This window comes from Haliotis rufescens, unplaced genomic scaffold (assembly GCF_023055435.1).
Source record: "Haliotis rufescens isolate VD_foot unplaced genomic scaffold, xgHalRufe1.0.p SCAF_7, whole genome shotgun sequence".
NCBI lineage: Eukaryota > Metazoa > Mollusca > Gastropoda > Lepetellida > Haliotidae > Haliotis > Haliotis rufescens.
This window is the reverse complement of record NW_025964361.1, coordinates 49,576,288-49,597,621: the sequence shown is the minus strand read 5'-3', so window position 1 is coordinate 49,597,621 and position 21,334 is coordinate 49,576,288. Positions and strand designations below refer to the sequence as shown.

Here is a 21,334-nt window from a genome sequence, read left to right as displayed (position 1 = left end):
ACCAGTCGGTTTTGGTGACCTTGACCCCATTTTCAAGGTCACAGCAGGCAAATCTGCTTTTGGAGTTAGAAAACGGTGTTGCCGCGATATCTCAAGAACTAATCGCTGGATTGTCTTCATATTTGGAACTATAGTGTGTATACAGACATCGCATACACCTGTCAGATTTGGTGACCTTGACCCCATTTTCAAGGTCACAGCAGGCAAATCTGTTTTTGGAGTTGGAAAACGGTGTTGCCACAATATCTCAAGAACTAATCGCTGGATTGTCTTCATATTTGGTACTATGGTGTATATGGCGGGGGATATTTCGTCACTCTGTGACAAATACTTGTTAATATTTGTTTTTTTTGACAACGTAATTGATAATCAGAAAGTTTGAGAATTGAGTGATAACATTTCTTTCCTAATGAGCCCCTTTGGCTTCTGTCGTAGGTGGAACCCTTGTCAAGGCAGTTTGTTTGCCAGATTCCTGTGATTCTGGGTTCAAATCCTCTGCGATTGTGGGTTTGTCATCAACAGTTCAGTGAAATAATGGCTCCATAATACTGCGTTAACCAAACTCTCACCTTGCACATCAAAACAATATTAAATTCCTCTTACCAGTGTTTTACTTGTCAATTGAATTTTGGACAAGACTTTGTCATTAGATATGTTCTAAGAAAATAATGAATTACAATATACATCTAGAATCTCACGCTCGTGTCTTTTGATTTCAAATATATCAACACCAGTTGATAAATAGTTTAAAACTTTCAATGTGTGTTTTTGTTTTATATTTATATTCAGTAACAGTAATAACTAGTGTCGTGTGTAAAATGTACATCTCACCTGCTTCTGTGGCAGAGACAAGACTTGTTTCCCTGTGGTCATGGTAACCAATGACATCACAATGGAGGATAAACGCATGTAAAAGCAGAGCTGCCAGGTTCTGGGCATTATATTAAATTCAAAGTATGTTTCAATGTTTGTAACGAACACACTTATAAGGAACTGACGGATATAACAAACCTATTTTTTGGCCCTGCCCATTTGTTGTTTATAACAAACTAGGGTTATTTATTAACTGAAATTAGTGGTCCATTTGAGTTCCTTATAGCCGTAGTTTACTCCAGATTCAAGTCTTAGGATCTGCATCAGCTTTCCTCTTACACCAAGCTTACACTGTGTTGCTGTCTTGTGTTCACAGAGTCGTTTTGACAGAGCCTGTGTGTTTTGTCCGGGGAGCCTGTGTGTCGTATTCACAGAGTCTGTGGGTTGTGTCCACAGAGCCAGTGTGTCATATTCACAGAGCCTTTGTCTTTTGTCCACGGAGCATGCGTGTCGTATTCACAGAGCCTGTGTGCTTTGTCCGCGAAGCCTGTGTGTCGTATTCACAGAGCCTGTGTGTTGTGTGCAGGGAGCCTATGTGTCGTATACACAGAGCCTGTGTGTTGTGTGCAGGGAGCCTATGTGTCGTATTCACAGAGCCTGTGTGTTGTGTGCAGGGAGCCTATGTGTCGTATACACAGAACCTGTGTGTTGTGTGCAGGGAGCCTATGTGTCATATACACAGAGCCTGTGTGTTGTGTGCAGGGAGCCTATGTGTCGTATTCACAGAGCCTGTGTGTTGTGTGCAGGGAGCCTATGTGTCGTATACACAGAACCTGTGTGTTGTGTGCAGGGAGCCTATGTGTCGTATTCACAGAGCCTGTGTGTTGTGTGCAGGAAGCCTGTGTGTCGTATACACAGAGCCTGTGTGTTGTGTGCAGGGAGCCTATGTGTCATATTCACAGAGCCTGTGTGTTGTGTGCAGGGAGCCTATGTGTCGTATACACAGAGCCTGTGTGTTGTGTGCAGGGAGCCTATGTGTCGTATTCACAGAGCATGTGTGTCATATGCAGGGAGCATGTGTGTTGTGTGCAGGGAGCATGTGAGTCATATTCACAGAACCTGTGTGTCGTATGCAGGGAGCATGTGTGTCGTATGCAGGGAGCATGTGTGTCGTATTCACAGAGCATGTGTCGTATTCACAGAGCATGTGTGTCGTATTCACAGAGCCTGTGTGTTGTTTGTAGTAAATAATCCTACTATGGAGCCCAGCATCATCCAGTTCGTCCAACATCATGAGGTGCAGACTGCGTGGCAAATGGATTTGCTAAAAAATAATTTATTGCAACTGAGACAGCTGACTAGATACAGTTTATACAAGCAGATAGGTGGTGACATAGGAACACACAGGCGAACAGATATGTATGCACAATTATCATCATACATACATCAATATATCATCATCATCATCATCATCATCATCATATAATCTGGAAATGTGAAGCTGCATAAAGACAGCTGTTCCGACAGGACACAAACTCAGCAAAGAAAAACCTAATATTCCCAAGGACAAACAAAATTAATCACAAACAAAAAGTTTAAAACTGAATAAACAATAACTTTGTATCAACAAAGATGTCATACGTAACAAAACAACTGTCAGGAGGATAACACCCGACGTGGATCATTCACTCTCTTTCAGAAAACAATGAAAAGGACAAACCCAGGACTTTACAGATTTCCTGGGCTAAGATCATAGATAAGTGCTAAGGGTTCTTTTTGGTTATAAATTAATCAGAATAACTCAGAACAGGTCCAGGGTATATATGACAATAGAATGGAAATAAAATACCCTGGATGAATGAAGATGATCACAAAACAAGGCAATAAATTGACACCACTGCTGCCAGTAATACAAGATTCCCAAAATGACTTTACAGCCTGGTAATTCAGCCAAAAATTGACCATGATTCTCTTTACATACATAATATATAAAATACACACAAAACATATGACTAACCAACTAGGATAATGAAGAATGACTGAATAAAACACGATTTTAAGAAATGAAGGAATGCATGAAAAAAAACAGAGTGAATACCGTATTTTCTTGAGTATAGTACACACCCATGTATAATGTGCACCCTCCTCTAGCAGATTCAGTATTTTGGAGAGAAAAAATTTGAATGTCAAGCGCAGAAAAAAATTACACCGTAGATCTACCCCTTCAGCGACCCCGGTAAAGGAGAAACTTGGTCAGTACAAATTTGAAATTTGAGATAAAAAATCACCAGATATATTTATTTACCGTTTAAATTGTATTTTTTGTTCTGCTAGGCATTGTTTTACATCTAGGGATTAAGATTACCTTGTGTTTATTATTCATTATTTCGTGTATAATGCACACACCCTTCTACACAGCTGTGTTGTTGGAAAAAAAGTGTGAAATATACTCAAGAAAATTTGGTACTACTGGTGAGGCAGTGCTACCCTCCCTCCCTCCGCCATCTCCATCAAACCCACATACAGTAAACTATGTTCATGACAAACACGCTTAAAACGAACTGACATTTGCTGTGTACATGCTAAAAACATACTTCTGTTAACAAAATAAAATTAGTGGTTTCTTTGTTTTGGTTATAGCTTGACTGTAGCAGCAGAAACTATGCTATAGAGCAGCAACGACTAGACCATCATAGCAGAATCTCACAACTCTACTAAATTCATTGATTCTGCACAGTTGACCATTCTCAGCATTTCTTACTTGGAACCCAAGGCCCCAAATGAACACAAACGAGGAACTGGATGGAGCACACCAGCAATTTGCTGTCGGACGTTCAGAAAGACAGATGTGATAGGTAATGCACTACATACAACACATTCATAACTTGTAGAGCACTGGACCTCCTGAATGCAACATTAAACTTAAAAAAAAATATAGTTGTCTCCAGTGAAAGTGTGTGTGTGTGTGTGTGTGTGTGTGTGTGTGTGTGCATCTATACGTATACGTATATATTGATCATGCGTATATGTCAAGCAACTAAATCAAGCAAGACATTGATGTTTACCTGAATACAATATATATATCACATCGTCCAAACATATATCACAAGGTATTAACCATTAACATGTTGACAAGTATCATGATATACAAATAAGACATCTACAGGAAAATAGCCAAAATCTGCATAGATAAATATATATCAAAATATCATCTGCCTTCCTCCACATAAAGCTGACGAAGGAATGACGGCATACAACTGGAACCTGTGCTGCAGAATCGGTGAGGTCCGACCGAGGGGGAATACAGGCTATAGGCCCCGGATGGTTGTACATAACATCCAGTAAGAAGCATCATGTAAACGATCCATTTGACATTGAGAGGAACCCCACCCCCAGAATATTACATGGTGGGGCCGTAGGCTGTCCATCTTCCCAAGGCAAGGGAGATAACTGACTATAAAAGTCCAGTTTCCATCCTTGCCGAACTCTCCTGGGAATTCGGAGTTACATTTTGACTAGACTATGAATTTATGCATAGTCCAATCAAAATTGCGTAACCAACTAGACATCCGGTTCGTAAACAACGTGGATTTCAACGTGCAGATTTCAGTTGACTGCAGTATTTGCTGAGCATGTGTACCACCATCTGGGCATCAACAGATATTTTGCAAATCTTTTCGTGTTTTTAATTAAGGTGTTCAAGTGATTTTATGCACTTCGCGGGGTAAGACCCGCTTTATTACAATATAGATTTTGATTATCAATCGGGGCAGTAGGATAGGCTAGTGGTTAAAGTGTTTGCTCGTCACGCTGAAGACCCGGGTTCGATTCCCGACATGGGTACAATGTGTGAAGCTCATTTCTGGTGTCCCCCGCCGTGATATTGCTGGAATATTGCTTAAAGCGGCATAAAACCATACTCACTCAGTTGATTATCAATCAGATCGTCTTGACTCACTCAGTTGATTATCAATCAGATCATCTTGACTTGGTGCTGCCATATTGTTTGAAGCAAATACAAGTGATATAAGAGATGGAATCTGATTGGTCAGGACGAGGGACATAGAAGGGACATAACTCATAAAAGTCACTGGTGGTGCTCCGATCGAGCCTGGAAATTCCAGCCTAGTTCGGCAAGGGTGGAAACTGGACTTTTACAGTCAGTTAACGCCCTTGCCTCGGGAAGATGTAAACTGTCTTAAAAAGCAATTTCAAATGAAAAATTGTTTCAGGTCATTTTGACCTAAGAAAAGAAACCACATCATAATATGTATCCAGATTGGATATTGTATCCAGCTACATGAAGGCGGTCTGTAATCACGTCTGATCCAGTTTGTTGCCTCTTACGACAAGCATAGTCGACTTTTACGGCAAGCATAGTCGACTTTTACAGCAAGCATAGGGTGAAGCATGGGTTGCTGAAGACCAGTTCTAACCCATTTCTTTACAGGTCTTCAGTACAACTGAAAATATGACCTAATAAAGAAATAACCGAGATATATATTTTTTCAAATTTGACACAAAATGCCAATGATCCCAACTTCCCGTCGGATCAAAAAAACCTTGTGGGGGAGGAAAGAAGGCACTAGGAAGCATGGATGGAAGCGTGGATGGAAGCGTGGATAGTACATAGAACATAGATACATAGAACGCAAGGCCCAGCACACAAGTCCTACTGAGCAGTCGATTCTCAGCAGTAGCTGTATATATTTCATGGATGACATGACAATTATCAAAGCCATGTTCTACCATCATCTGTTATTTCATTGTTCTTTCAGCACATACTTCAACCAGAAGTAACTCTGGTAATATAAATCTTTGATCTCTACAGCTTCAAACCCATGATCAGCAGATTCTGGCATGGCTAAGGGAAGCAACTCTGCACAGCACAATGGCTACCTGAGCTGAAGACGAAAACCAGGTTGTTGCAATGCACCTGTTAAAGAATGCACACAAGTAAACAGGAATATCAGACACCTCACATTAGCAAACAACACCACCAGACACTGATGCAATAAACTCCTAGACTGACAGATGTGGATTAATAGAGTCACTAGGACAATGATGGAATATAAGAGAATTAACAGCTTCAGTAAATAGATGTAAATACATACATGATCTGATTATTAATAAGCCAGCAATTTTACAACATACAAGATGCACAGCAATGACTCAACAGCTCTAGGACATCATCACGTTTTCTACAGAACAAGACAAATAGTGCAGTGGTGCATAGGTGGATTCCCCATCCCCATTATCAGTGAAATATGAATCACCCCACAAGCCTTGTCAGATCTACAGCTACAGTTACATGGAATGGTTAATTTTTAATTCAAATTTGGGAATTTCTACTGAGAAGTAGAAGGCTGAATATCAGCCTATGTGTTGGTCCTGATAAATCTTTTCATGGTGCATTGAGACAAAAACATCACAAGCAAAGTATCATGAGATTACTAAAATAACTTTTTTGGGAACTGTGCGATATACATGCATGTACTGTTGCAACAAACATCTCAGGACAAAGGAACAGGGCAAAATACACATATTCCAAGGGTGGAACATCTCCCCGAGGCAAGTGAGTAAACTGACTTTAAAAGTCCTGTTTCCACCCTTGCCGATCTAGGCTGGTATTATGGAGTTACATTTTGGCTGGACTAATGAGTCTATGCATAGTCCAATCAAAATTGTGCAATGAAATTGAAATCCGGTTCAAAAATTGTCATGCAGATTTCAGACGATTGCAGGATTTGCAAAGTATGCAAAGTAGTATCGTCAACAGATATTTTCTTAATCTTTTCATGTTTTTAATCAAGGTGCTCTGGTGATTTGATGCACTTCGCAATGTAAGATTCCCTTTTTCTCAATATAGATCTTGGTTATCGTTCAGATCGTCTTGTTTGAAGCAAATGCAAGTGAAATGTGAGGTGGTCCATTGGAGAGGCATAGAAGGGACATAACTCGTAATAGCCACTAGTGGCGCTTAACAATCAAGCCAAGTTCGGCAAGGATGGAAACTGGACTTTTATAGTCAGCCAACTCACTTGGAAAAAGTAGATAAGTTGAGATGTATAACAAAATGGATGAAATTTCTATCTTACAATATATTTGATACACTGCCTATCAAACCCTAAAGTATTTTGCAGAAGTATTGTAAAGTATTGCAGAAAAATATGTTGTTAAACCCTGGGGGAAAATATGTCATTAAACCCTGGGGGAAAATATGTCATTAAACCCTGGGGGAAAATATGTCATTAAACCCTGGGGGAAAATATGCTGTATAACACGGTGGGATAATATGTCTTTATGAAGATATCAGTTCATGTTCATGAAGGAAAAATACTCTCCCCAAATGAAACAAGAAGACAAATTAATGTGTTTCCTATCACCTTCCAGTGCATGTCAATAGTTTGTCCAAAAGAAAATCACACAGATATATAAATATACAAACCATACAAAAATTGTCTGTTTTGGGGTTTTTTTTCAAATAAATGCGGGTCCCTCACACTAGGGTTGGTCAGGAGATATGATACTGGAATGTCAGGTAAGGTCAAACTGGACAGCAGGTAACGATACACCTGGTCGCAATACAATATGAAAATAAAAATATGACATTTGTCATGATAAGCAGTCGTTTTCAATAATTGAAGTGAATGACAACACCCAAAGTGTACTTTGTACACTGTATGGACAATATAACTTACAACTGTTAGCAAACTTTACCACTTTAAATAGTATGTCATAAATCATATTCCAATGTTGAGTCCGCTCCACCTTTTATATGTTGCCTATAGAGGATATCATATTAGTGTTCATGTCATACTATGTTCATTACACGAGTGTCTAAATTCCGGTATTTTCCGAGCGAGACAGACACGAATATAATGTTCTATATATTACCGAAGAAGATGTCTACATACAGAGACTATTCTAGTGTTTACCTACAAGGACAGCAAGTCACAACACCAGTGGAAGCACAATTTGTAGAACAATGTTAACAATCTTCAGCTATGACGACGTTTCTATTGTGATGTCATTCCCACCTCACGTCACAATAAGATACGAATGACGTCAACAATGCTGTCCAAAACAATACACTGTTGTCTCGTGGCACATATGAGTTTTATGGACCCCGATAAGTTTGCCCTCGTAGGTAATAAAGTTTCATATCAATACATCACATTACAATATGTATCCTTGAAGAAAGAACTTTCCTGAATCGCTAGTGCCTACTACAGCCTTTCTGAACGGTGGGAACTTCACGTACTTCATCAAAACTGATACATTGTTGTGGCCTTAAACTGGACGGGATTTGTTTCTTCATTTGTCTCTTTTTCAGGAAATGTTTGACGATTATCAGCTCATTCGGAAAACTGCTTCATTATTCCAGAAACATACATAGCAATAATAAACCATCCCTGACAAGTGCTGGGATTCAAACCCTGGACATGGAGTTGACCTCCTTGTCCACATGACCAGACAGGCTACTCCTGCGATCTGACTCCCCATCCTGTCACATGACCAGACAGGTTACTCCTGCGATCTGACTCCCCATCCTGTCACATGACCAGACAGGTTACTCCTGCGATCTGACTCCCCATCCTGTCACATGACCAGACAGGCTACTCCTGCAATCTGACTCCCCATCCGGTCACATGACCAGTCATGTTACTGTCTCCATCCCTTTCATGGAGAGCATGACATACCTTCAGGCTTGTTTTCCCCTAGAATCCCACTTGGGAACTGAGGTGTACTAATTTACATAAGTATGAGGATCGGTGGGAGGGGATATGAACCATGTTGTTTGTTTGTTTGTTTATTTATTTGTTGTTTAATGCCACACTCACCAATATTCCAGCTATATGACAGTCGTCTGTAAATAATCAAGTCTGGAACAGACAATCTAGTGATTGACCTCATGAGCATCGATCAACGCAATTGGGATACATGCATCAACCAAATCAGCGAGCCTGACCACCAGATCCCGTTAGTCGCCTCTTATGACAAGCATAGTCGCCTTTTACGGCAAGCATGGCTTGCTGAAGACCTATTCTACCCCGGATCTTCCCAGGTTAATATGTGACATGTGATATGACACATTGTGGAGGTATTGTGTCGGATAAAAGGTAAATAAAGGTGGAAATAAACAAATCTTAAAAAAAAATCCATATAAAACATACCAATATTGAAAAATAGTTTCTCTTTGTGATGCTTCTGATTAAAATCACACACAGAAATACGCACCTGTTTGATTATCAGAGAACATGTCCTAAGGTAAAACAAATTTTACATAGGAGATAAATGCAAATTCTACCTGGATAACTCAAGTTAACTTAGTAACAACAGTCAACACGAAAACTATTTACAACTTGAAGGAATATATTCCACACACAGACAACACAACAGAGAAGTTTGCTGCAAAGGATACACAACAGAGAGATTTGGTGAAACGGAGACACAACAGAGAGGTTTAGTGTAACAGACACAACAGAGAGGTTTGGTGAAACGGAGACACAGCAGAGAGGTATGTTGTAACGGAGACACAGCAGAGAGGTATGATGTAACGGAGACACAACAGAAAGATTTGGTATAACGGAGACACAACAAGGAGGTGTGGCCTGGGCAACCCTGACAGCCAGCAGGGAGCAGGTCACAGCACTATCAAACATCATCAGTCACATGTAACAATCAAACATCATCAGTTACATGTAACAATCAAACATCATCAGTCACATGTAACAATCAAACATCATCAGTTACATGTAACAATCAAACATCATCAGTCACATGTAACAATCAAACATCATCAGTTACATGTAACAATCAAACATCAGTGACATGTAACATCAAACATCATCAGTTACATGTAACAATCAAACATCAGTGACATGTAACATCAAACATCATCAGTTACATGTCACATCAAACATCAGTGACATGTAACATCAAACATCATCAGTTACATGTAACAATCAAACATCAGTGACATGTAACATCAAACATCATCAGTGACATGTAACATCAAACATCATCAGTTACATGTCACATCAAACATCAGTCACATGTAACCATCAAACATCATGAGTTACATGTAACCATCAAACATCATCTGCTACATGTGACCATGAAATATCATCAGTTACATGTAACCATCAAACATCATCAGTTACATGTAACCATCAAACATCATCTGCTACATGTGACCATGAAACATCATCAGTTACATGTAACCATCAAACATCATCTGCTACATGTGACCATGAAACATCATCAGTTACATGTAACCATCAAACATCATCAGTTTCATGTAACCATCAAACATCAACAGTTACATGTAACCATCAAACATCATCTGCTACATGTGACCATCAAACATCATCAGTTACATGTAACCATCAAACATCATCTGCTACATGTAACCATCAAACATCATCAGTTACATGTAACCATCAAACATCATCTGCTACATGTAACCATCAAACATCATCTGCTACATGTGACCATGAAACATCATCAGTTACATGTAACCATCAAACATCATCAGTTACATGTAACCATCAAACATCATCTGCTACATGTGACCATGAAACATCATCAGTTACATGTAACCATCAAACATCATCTGCTACATGTGACCATGAAACATCATCAGTTACATGTAACCATCAAACATCATCAGTTACATGTAACCATCAAACATCAACAGTTACATGTGACCATGAAACATCATCTGCTACATGTAACCATCAAACATGATCACTTCATGCAACCATCAAACATCAGTTACATGTAACATCAGTCACATGTGACCATGACAGATCATCAGTTACATGTGACCATGAAACATCATCGATTACTATCTATATACTACAGAACATTAGTATTGGTCTATCACACTTTGCTGACACACACCTACACAACAATAACTGATTGTCTTCATCAATCACACAGTTAAACAGTGTTAAACAGTGTTCACAGAGGTTCCATAGCGTCCATGTTACATACAGAGAACAGCAAACCATTGCGAGCCCACAGAGCTGGCAAGACAAGCAACAAGGCTGAATAAAAATATGTATGATATCTAAGGTCATTTCATATATTAAGTACCCTGCATTGATAATTCTCCAAATGAATATGACATTACTTTCCTGTCTATAGATTATATCCAATAGTTCTTGATAATGAAAAGTTACACGTTACTCTTGTGATCTGAATCCCCAAACTGTCATAATCATGAAACAATTTTACAAAGAAACTGACCAGACCGATAAGAAGTAACACGCATTGAAACTGTTACTACGTTGACTACGGTAATTGTTGATCAGGCACTTCCCTGTCCTGGGCAATGACTATATTGTCGGGTCTAAAAATAAAAGCAACTATTTTTTAATCACGAAAATATGTCACTAAATATAATAAAATATAATTAGTCAAATTATTCTTCAGATCTGTTTGAGCTGTGGCTAGCACTATAAAACCGTCATTAGACTGAACGAGTTCAGACAGACACACATACATGTTCAATGCATGACGCAATAAATGCACAATAATCTTAAACATGATGTAAAGACCCATTTCTCCTCACCTCACCTCACCTCGCCCTGCCTCGCCTCACCTCACCTCACCTCACCTCACCTCACCTCAATAATACCAACCCAAAATAAACTAAACAATTCATTCTAACATATCGCACATCAAGAAAACATATTTCTCCTTCTCATATACATTGTATGTATATATGTATATATATATATAACAGCTCAGTTCCACAATTTTACACACAGAGAAAGAGGGACTCGCCTATCTGCACCAGTATTTCTTAAAAAGACATTATCAAAAAACAAACTGCCTTAATGACAAGTCAACAAATGTTCTGATGTGCTTCTTCAAAATGGCAATAATATATAACATGCACGCTGAGACATCATCTAAGATACTCTTGAACATATACATTGTTCTGTTGGGTATGTAGAACACCAGTCGAGGCTGCAGCTAAACTCATGAGATTCAAATCGCTGTGAACTGAAATTATAACATTCTTACAGAATCCAGCATTCCAAATGTAATATTCTTGACAATCTGCTGCAAACATGACATTATTCATGGCACAGTGTGAGCTTCCTGCAATAGTATCCCCCAAATAGCTGCACACTTTGACCAGAGACTCTCATCAATGTTCAAGACACTTCGCCCTGCTTAAGACACATACAGAGTACATCCATCCATATGCACAACCAACACTGGGGCAAGCACCTGCCTTGGACCTGAGGTCTGCGATGTAGCAGTGAAGCATGCTCATCTTGCTGGGTGTAGGACAAAACAATATTCCACCATACAATTATCATCTTAATCCAGACCGATGTCTGTATTTATATATCTCTTCATCCTGTTTTTCAAGTTTGTTGTTTAACGCCGCACACAGCAATATTCCAGCTATATGATGGCTGTCTGTAAATAATCGAGTCTGGACCAGACAATCCAGTGATTAATATCATGAGCATCGATCCACGCAATTGGGATCGATGACATGCATCAACCAAGTCAGTAAGCCTGACCACCCGATCCCGTTAGTCGCTTCTAATGTCGCAGATGGCGACATACTAATCTGTCCTCATCCTGGCATCACTTGTCTCCAGTCTTCATCCTGGTATTGTAATGGTGACATTGCTAATCTTCAACTAATACTTATGGCCACATCGTGATTGTCATCACTGGAAGGTAAACAGATCCCTGTTACTATGGCAACCTCTGCATAGCTGGATGGAGTAACCAAAATTCTAATGGCACGTATAGGGCACTTGTGATGTATGTACACTGCTGAGTGTTCAGGAAGCAGTGCTGGTTATATTGCTGAGATAGATACCAGGTGATGGAGAACTCCACAAGGGTTAAAAGTAGGAATCGTGTATCCTTGCTGCTTCTTTCACAATGGAATCTTGGTTGCCATAGAGACGGGTGTAGGGGGATATTTCTCTCCAGGCATTTTCTCTCTGGAACAAATATACCATGTGGCTTGATCATTCGTTTCATGTTACTGACCACCTTATTCCTACATGCAGCCTGGAATCTGGAGTTTGCGTACATATTTCTATTCAGCTCCAAAACAATTGCTGATGTGGACATTAGAGCTTGTGATTGGTTGAATAGCCCTTTAAAAAGTACTTTGATTCTTCTGATTGGTTGAAAAGCACTTACAAAAGAAATTCTCAGCTTGTGATTGGTGGAATAGGTTTTAAAACAGAATTTCTCAGCTTTTGACTGGTTTAATAGTCCTTACAATATAATTAATCAGCTTTTGATTGGTTGAATACCCCTTACAATACAATTTGTTAGCTTCTGACTGGTTGAATAGCCCTTACAATACAATTTATTAACTTTTGATTGGTTGAATAGTCCTTACAATACAATTTATTAGCTTTTGACTGGTTGAATAGCCCTGACAATACAATTTATTAGCTTTTGATTGGTTGAATAGCTCTTACAATACAATTTATTAGCTTTTGATTGGTTGAATAGCTCTTACAATACAATTTATTAGCTTTTGATTGGTTGAATCATGTGAATAGCTCTTACAATACAATTTACTAGCTTTTGATTGGTTGAATAGCCCTCACAATGATATTTCTCATTGGCTGTGCTTTGCTCCATTGGTTCTTTGGTATATTGAACCTCTTTAGTTGTTTAGTTGTTGCATTATTAAAAAAATAAAATAAACAATCTTTGTACTTTGAACATCTTCGGTAATAAACGCAGCACCCTCCGCCATAGTCATGAATGATCTCTCCGCCATGAAAAACAACTCACCACTGGGATCCTGTCGTCAAGTGTGTCACTGAGCTGGTAGTGGAAGTTCCACACCTCTGCTTCCCTCCAGGCGTTGTCGGTGTTGGAGGGGTCGTCGATGTAGCCGCGGTACAGGATCTGGGCACTGAAGCCTTTTGCTGCTGCGTTCATCTGCGATAGCTTGTACAGTGTTTCACTGGAGGTGGACATTGCAAACTCGGCAAAGAACTGGAAGATAAAGATGTTTTACTTAAATAGTTGTCTGCATCTTCAGACACTAGTGGCAGCCGGAACACACCTTTGTTTCGTCTAGTACGCTGAGCTAAGAATCATCCACATATGTGACCCACCAGGAGAAATGCATCTTCCCGAGACAAGTGAGTTAACTGACTATAAAAGTCCAGTTTCCACCCTTGCCGAACTAGGCTGGTATTATGGAGTTACATTTTGGCTGTGCTAACGAGTCTATGCATAGTCAAATCAAAATCGCGCAACGAAATCGAAATCCGGTTCATAAACTATCGTGCTGATTTCGATCGATTGCAGGATTTGCAAAGCATGTGCACCGCTAACTCGTTGTTAACAGATATTTTCCAAATCTTTTCATGATTTTAATCAAGGTGCTCACGTGATTTGATGCACTTTGCGATGTAAGACCCGTTTTAACACAATATAGATCTTGATTATTGATCAGATCGTCTTGACTGGGCGCCGCCATTTAGTTTGAATCAAATGCAAGTGATACGAGAGATGGAATCTGATTGGTCAATGGGAGGGGTTTAGAAGGGACATAACTTGTAATAACCACTGGTGGCGCTACGATCGAGCCCAGGAATTCAAGCCTAGTTCGGCAAGGGTGGAAACTGGACTTTTAAAGTCAGTTAACTCGCTTGCCTCGGAAAGATGGGAGAAATGGGACCTTAAGGGTGCTAAGATGCAACTGTGCCATGACGTCATAAAGATGTTTGACGTCAACTTACTTCGGTGAAGATCACCATGTGTGCGGACCAGGGGTCCGGAAAATTTAAAATCTGCTCAGTCCTAACTGTTGATCATGTCCGGTCAAAATTTAAGAATGTCCGGACAATACTTTTTAAAATGTCCGGTAACAATATTTTAAAACGGACATTTGAGATTCCCAATCGGACATGTCCGGCGCATATGACGGTTTCCGGACCCCTGGTGCGGACTGTACAAAAATACCTAATTCTTTTCTCATTAGTTTTTTATGTAATAAAAACTTTATTTCAAAACCTTTCAGCATACATGTCTACTTTCAATTCATCAGACATAATGTCTAAAAACCGTAATTATTACATAAACAGTTATTTGTTTGAGTCCAACTGTTTGATGTCATGTATCTCTGTAATAAATATGAATTGAAACTTGCAAATTATATTTTTGCATTCCGAAGATACTGTTGTTTTAAATTATAATGAAAAGTCAAAATGGGACTTTTCACCCATAAGGTCCCTTATCTCCTGGTTCGTCACATATTAAGAAGTTCCAATCAATTGAAAATGTTTCCACAAACCATTTCAGTCACATACTGTATTAATATTAAACAAGTTAATGGATAAATGTGCAATATCCCATCCTCAGCTATCTGCAGGTTATTACAACCCATGTTATGATCATAAAAGATCCCCATTCACACAGCCAGACCACTGCTGACAGAAAGGGATTTCATGTCATTGTACATCCAAACATTTACAGGCCATTGCTGTTCAATCAGGTACCATGTATTATAGGCAAGGGTTCTGACTTGGAATGGCTGGAGTGTGAACATGTCGTAACCTAACAGTACTTACGCTGATCCTATCTGATTCCCTGAACTACTGACATTCCTCATCCAGTCACCGTATATACAATAGATTGGGGTTCTGACTTGGAATGGCTGGAGTGTGAACATGTCGTAACCTAACAGTACTTACGTTGATCATATCTTCCTCCCCGAACCGCTGACATTCCTCAGCATCCTCTGTGTTGAGAACACCCTTCATAAACTCCTCACACATCACACCATAGGAAGTGGTCATGCCGTACACGTTACCCTGGAACCATGCAGTCATTTGTATAGTTAACAACACAACACACATTGGACTACAAGCCCATGACCTTCAAACAGCCTTCTCGTATTGTATTTACCGATACAAGTGAGTGAGTTTCCTCGTTACATGGTCATCTTTGTACATTAATCCCACCTTGTGTAAACATATCAGCCTGCATCTATATATATATTAACTCACAACACTACTCTGTATTAACCTGATGAAGGGGCAAGAAAAAGCCCGGAAACGTCATTACAAACAATAAATTAGTTTGTGAAAGTTCTGAATGCCTGTCCAAGGCAAGTGTTTGTTTGTTTTTTTGTTTGTTGTTTAATTCCGCAATCAGCACTATTCCAGCAACAAGATATCAGTCTGTACATAATCAATTCTGAACCAGACAATCTAGTGATTGACATCATGAGCATGGATCCATGCAACTGGGATATGATGACATGCATCAACCAAGTCAGTGAGCCTGACCACCCGATCCCGTTAGTCGCTCTTACGATAAGCATAGTCGCCTTACTCAGCAATCATGGGTTGCTGAAGATGTATTCTACCCCGGATCTTCACAGCAAGTGAGTGAGTAGCGAGTGCTACACAGCAATCATGGGTTGCTGAAGACCTATTGTACCCCGGATCTTCACAGCAAGTGAGTGAGTCGTGAGTGCTACAGATGATACACATACTATGGGTGACGTATAAATGGAGATTCATAATAGGAACATGATACATAACATGCCATTCCTATTGGAATACTTCTCAAGCAGTTGTTTATATGTTCGAATGAGTGAGTCGGACTTACACTATTATAAACTGTATTTCAATAACCCGGCCTGCAAGAGCTGGTTCAGGTGGTCTTACTCACTGCCTCGACTGTGTGTCATTGCACCGATGCCGTAGGATGTCCATAACACATGTATCCATGGACTCCATTAACTGCAGCCTTGAGTGAGTGAGTGAGTGAGTGAGTGAGTGAGTGAGTGAGTGAGTGAGTGAGTGAGTGAGTGAGTGAGTGAGTGAGTGAGTGAGTGAGTGAGTGAGTGAGTGGTTTCGTCATGACGAGCAAACGCTTTTACCACTAAGCTACCCCACCACCCCTAGTCTGCCATGATAGAGTTTGAATAATGTTGGCTGAAGCCTGCAACAGACAAACACTGAACCTTAAGTCGGAGATACTTACCCCTGGAAGAGTTAGCTCCCCTGTATCCGGCCGGGGGACCACAATGAACTCCAGGACCCTCTTCCCCTCGACGACAATGTGGTCCAGAGGGTAGCCCAGCGGCGAGTACTTCCTCTTCCACCGTGTCACCACGGCTGCAATACGATGGTTGGGGCCCCACCTCCACAACTTGCCCCGCCCACGGATACCCGTCCTGCCCAGAGGGTTCCTGCAACACACATCACCTAAATCATAACTTGCCCCGCCCATGGATACCCGTCCTGCCCAGTGGGTTCCTACACACATCACCTAAATCATAACTTGGCCCGTCTACGGATACCCGTCCTGTCCAGTGGGTTCCTGCACACATCACCTAAATCATAACTTACCCCGCCCACGGATACCCATCCTGCCCAGTGGGTTCCTACTCCGGAGGCGGAGTGGCATGCGTTCAAAAGTGCCAGGCTAGCAAGCGCCAGGTGCTGAAATCGTATCCCGCTAGTGACCGGGTTGTTATTCAGCCTTGGGACCAACAGTGTTGACAGGTCTTTACAGTGTTGTCACTACCCCTAGTGTACAGTACATACACCCTGTGCACTCAAAGAACCCGCTCGTCCAATGGTAGCAGATGGTGGAAACACGAATACGTACACACACCCAAAACACAAGTGTCAAAACGTGTGGTGTCACTCTGGGCAAGCGACTTGTTCTAATGTGCCTCTGTTCACCCAGAAGGAGTACCCGAAATTTGAGGTGGGTAAATAATACCTTCTAGCTACCGTAGGCAGCTTGGGTTGTATACTCCCCAGGGAGTTGAGAATGATAACTGGAATGCAAACGGATCTGCCGATTAGGGCACAAATAAAACCATATTCAAGCAATTACTAGTGCTATGACAGATTAACTATAGCAATATGAAAGAATCCCAGATCCCATCCTTAAGACTCAACCAGACAACTCACTGTGGAAGGTCTGTCGTGTCCAATTTATATCTCAGAGGCTGGTTGTCGAACGTGATCCATGAAGTACGATCCAAATCAACACTAACATCGTCAACCTTCTCGATAAACACGGTGTTCCACATGGGAGTGAATTCAGGCAAGGGGGACAACTTCTCCACTTCCTCAGGACTCATCTTCTGTCGGGACTGTTCCTCATGGCGGAGTCTAAAAACAAAGTATCATGGTTGTGAGGTCAAGAAGGGAGATCTCATTGGTTGTGAGGTTAGGAAGGGAGCACTCATTGGTTGTGAGGTCAGGAAAGGAGTTCTCATTGGTTGTGAGGTCAGGAAGGGAGTTCTCATTGGTTTTGAGGTCAGGAAGGGAGTTGTCATGGTTGTGAGGTCAGGAAGGGAGTTCTCATTGGTTGTGAGGTCCGGAAGGGAGTTCTCATTGGTTGTGAGGTCAGGAAGGGAGTTCTCATTGGTTGTGAGGTCAGGAAGGGAGTTATCATGGTTGTGAGGTCAGGAAGGGAGTTCTCATTGGTTGTGAGGTCAGGAAGGGAGTTCTCATTGGTTGTGAGGTCAGGAAGGGAGTTCTCATTGGTTGTGAGGTCAGGAAGGGAGTTATCATGGTTGTGAGGTCAGGAAGGGAGTTCTCATTGGTTGTGAGGTCAGGAAGGGAGTTCTCATTGGTTGTGAGGTCAGGAAGGTTGTGTTAGTTAGTGAGTTGTGTTTTAACGCCGCTTCTAACAGTATTCCAGTTACATCGCGGCGTGTCAGCTTAATGTGGGAGGAAAGCCCGAAGTGATGCAGGTTTCAGATGTTTACCACTTCGGTGAAACCCACGAACACGGGTATGGTGCTGACAAACCTAGAAACATAATTGGGGTGAACCGGGATTCGAACCCACAATCATAGGTTTCTGGCGTGTCCAGGTGACGCAACTCTGCACAGCGAATCGCGGCGCCTTAGACGACTGGGCCACCCGTGCCCCCAGGAAGGTTGTGAGGTAGACATGTAAGTGGTTGATATTATGAGCAACATTCCATGGCTTCTGGGTATAATGGCACACAATGAACTTCACCTCCAAGTCGGGCGACCCCATCCCACACATGACCAGTAACAGTATATTCGCTGTCTGTACATACTTACTCCATAATGTCCGGGTCCACAAAGGGAGCGTACTCCTCGTTGAAGTCCTCCAGGGGGCGTGTCATGTACGTCGGGTCATACGCCTCATACACAACCTGCACAGAAACCACTAGCCAATGATTTATCACTTGACACATATATAAAGCAATTAGATTTTCATTCAAAATTCAGATTATTTCCTTTCTTAATCCTGTACTGCTGAAAAGAGCACATGTTATACTTTTTTACTTTTAGACAGCTGTCAGATAAAACAACATATGCCCCTCACGCATTGGTAATGAACCCCAATAAAACAAGTCTAAGTTGTTACCATGGAAACTGAAAAAAATTTTTTTTTTAAATCCCAAACTATCAAAAGGTACCAGTTCACCACTAGACCTATCTATGTGCCAAGTTTGGTTAAGATATCTCTCATGGTTTTTGAGTTCTGCTTAAACAAAACATGATGGACAAACATGGTCAGTGTTAATATCAGTGAAGGGACAGATATTGACTGTTTTTTAATTCAGACACAGATAGTTTTCCCTGCCGTGTCGTAATTGCCTGCCGCGTCGTCATTGTGACTCACCTCCCAGGCCACGTATTTATCAAAGACGGGGAAGCGCTGTGTGCGTGTCCCAGGGTAGGGGGACTGGCGGGCCGACACATGCACGAGCTGCTGCACCGGCTTCAGGCCCTGGCTCTTTGGATCTGGCAAACAACAAGTCAGTCAATAAAGCAGCAGTAAATATATATCTACTTCGATGACTACTGGCTGCATTATAATGACAATACTTTCACAAGTACCCAGGTGCTGTATCACACGTACCCAGGTTCTGTATCATACATACCCAGGTTCCGTATCACATATACCAAGGTTCTGTATCACATGTACCCATGTTCTGTATCACACACATAGGTTCTGTATCACACACATAGGTTCTGTATCACACATACCCAGGTTCAGTAATACACATACCAAGGTTCTGTATCACATGTAGCCAAGCTCGGCATAACACTTACCCATATTCTGTATCACACATACCCTAGGTTCCGTATCACACATACCCAGGTTCTGTATCATACATACCAAGGTTCTGTATCACACGTACCAAGGTTCTGTATCACACCTGCCCTAGGTTCTGTATCACACATACCAAGGTTCTGTATCACACGTATCCAGGTTCTGTATCACACATACCAAGGTTCTGTAATACACATACCCAGGCTCTGTATCACACATGCCAAGGTTCTTTATTACATGTACCCAGGTTCTGTATCACACATACCAAGGTTCTGTATCACATGTACCCAGGTTCTGTATCACACGTACCCAGGTTCTGTATCACACATACCAAGGTTCTGTAATACACATACCCTAGGTTCTGTATCACACATACCCTAGGTTCTGTATCACACATACCAAGGTTCTGTATCACATGTACCCAGGTTCTGTATCACACGTACTAAGGTTCTGTATCACATGTACCCAGGTTCTGTATCACATATACCCAGGTTCTGTATCACACGTACCCAGGTTCTGTATCACACATACCAAGGTTCTGTAATACACATACCCTAGGTTCTGTATCACACATACCAAGGTTCTGTATCACACATACCAAGGTTCTGTATCACATGTACCCAGGTTCTGTATCACACGTACTAAGGTTCTGTATCACATGTACCCAGGTTCTGTATCACATATACCCAGGTTCTGTATCACACGTACTAAGGTTCTGTAATACACATACCCAGGTTCTGTATCACACATACAAAGGTTCTGTATCACACATACCAAGGTTCTGCATCACACATACCAAGGTTCTGTTATACACATACCCAGGTTCTGTATCACATATGCCAAGGTTCTGTAACACACATACCAAGGTTCTGTATCACATGTACCCAGGTTCTGTATCACACGTACCCTAGGTTCTGCATCACACATACCAAGGTTCTGTATCACACATACCAAGGTTCTGTATCACATATGCCAAGGTTCTGTATCACACATACCAAGGTTCTGTATCACATATGCCAAGGTTCTGTAACACACATACCAAGGTTCTGTATCACATGTACCCAGGTTCTGTATCACACGTACCCAGGTTCTGTATCACACGTAACCAGGTTCTGTATCACACATACAAAGGTTCTGTAATACACATACCCTAGGTTCTGTATCACACATACCCTAGGTTCTGTATCACCCATACCAAGGTTCTGTATCACACGTACCAAGGTTCTGTATCTCACATACCAAGGTTCTGTATCACACATACCCTAGGTTCTGTATCACATGTACTAAGGTTCTGTATCACACATACCCAGGTTCTGTATCACATGTACCCAGGTTCTGTATCACACGTACTAAGGTTCTGTAATACACATACCCAGGTTCTGTATCACACATACCCTAGGTTCTGTATCACACATACCAAGGTTCTGTATCAC

General features: G+C 41.1%; 1 protein-coding gene across 1 annotated transcript in view; it reads right to left on the bottom strand.

The window, feature by feature from the left end:
- Window positions 1-8,778: 8,778 nt before the first annotated feature.
- Window positions 8,779-21,334, bottom strand: part of LOC124110477 (transient receptor potential cation channel subfamily M member-like 2) — a 57,373-nt gene continuing 44,817 nt past the window's right edge. Inside the window, exons 27-33 of the mRNA XM_048387475.1 lie at window positions 19,467-19,588; window positions 18,899-18,993; window positions 17,769-17,972; window positions 16,828-17,035; window positions 15,528-15,647; window positions 13,615-13,821; window positions 8,779-12,800 (exon numbers count right to left, since the gene is read on the bottom strand). Coding sequence (XP_048243432.1) covers window positions 12,699-12,800; window positions 13,615-13,821; window positions 15,528-15,647; window positions 16,828-17,035; window positions 17,769-17,972; window positions 18,899-18,993; window positions 19,467-19,588 — 1,058 coding nt within the window. The 3' untranslated portion in view covers window positions 8,779-12,698. The remainder of the gene's footprint in view (window positions 12,801-13,614; window positions 13,822-15,527; window positions 15,648-16,827; window positions 17,036-17,768; window positions 17,973-18,898; window positions 18,994-19,466; window positions 19,589-21,334) is intronic.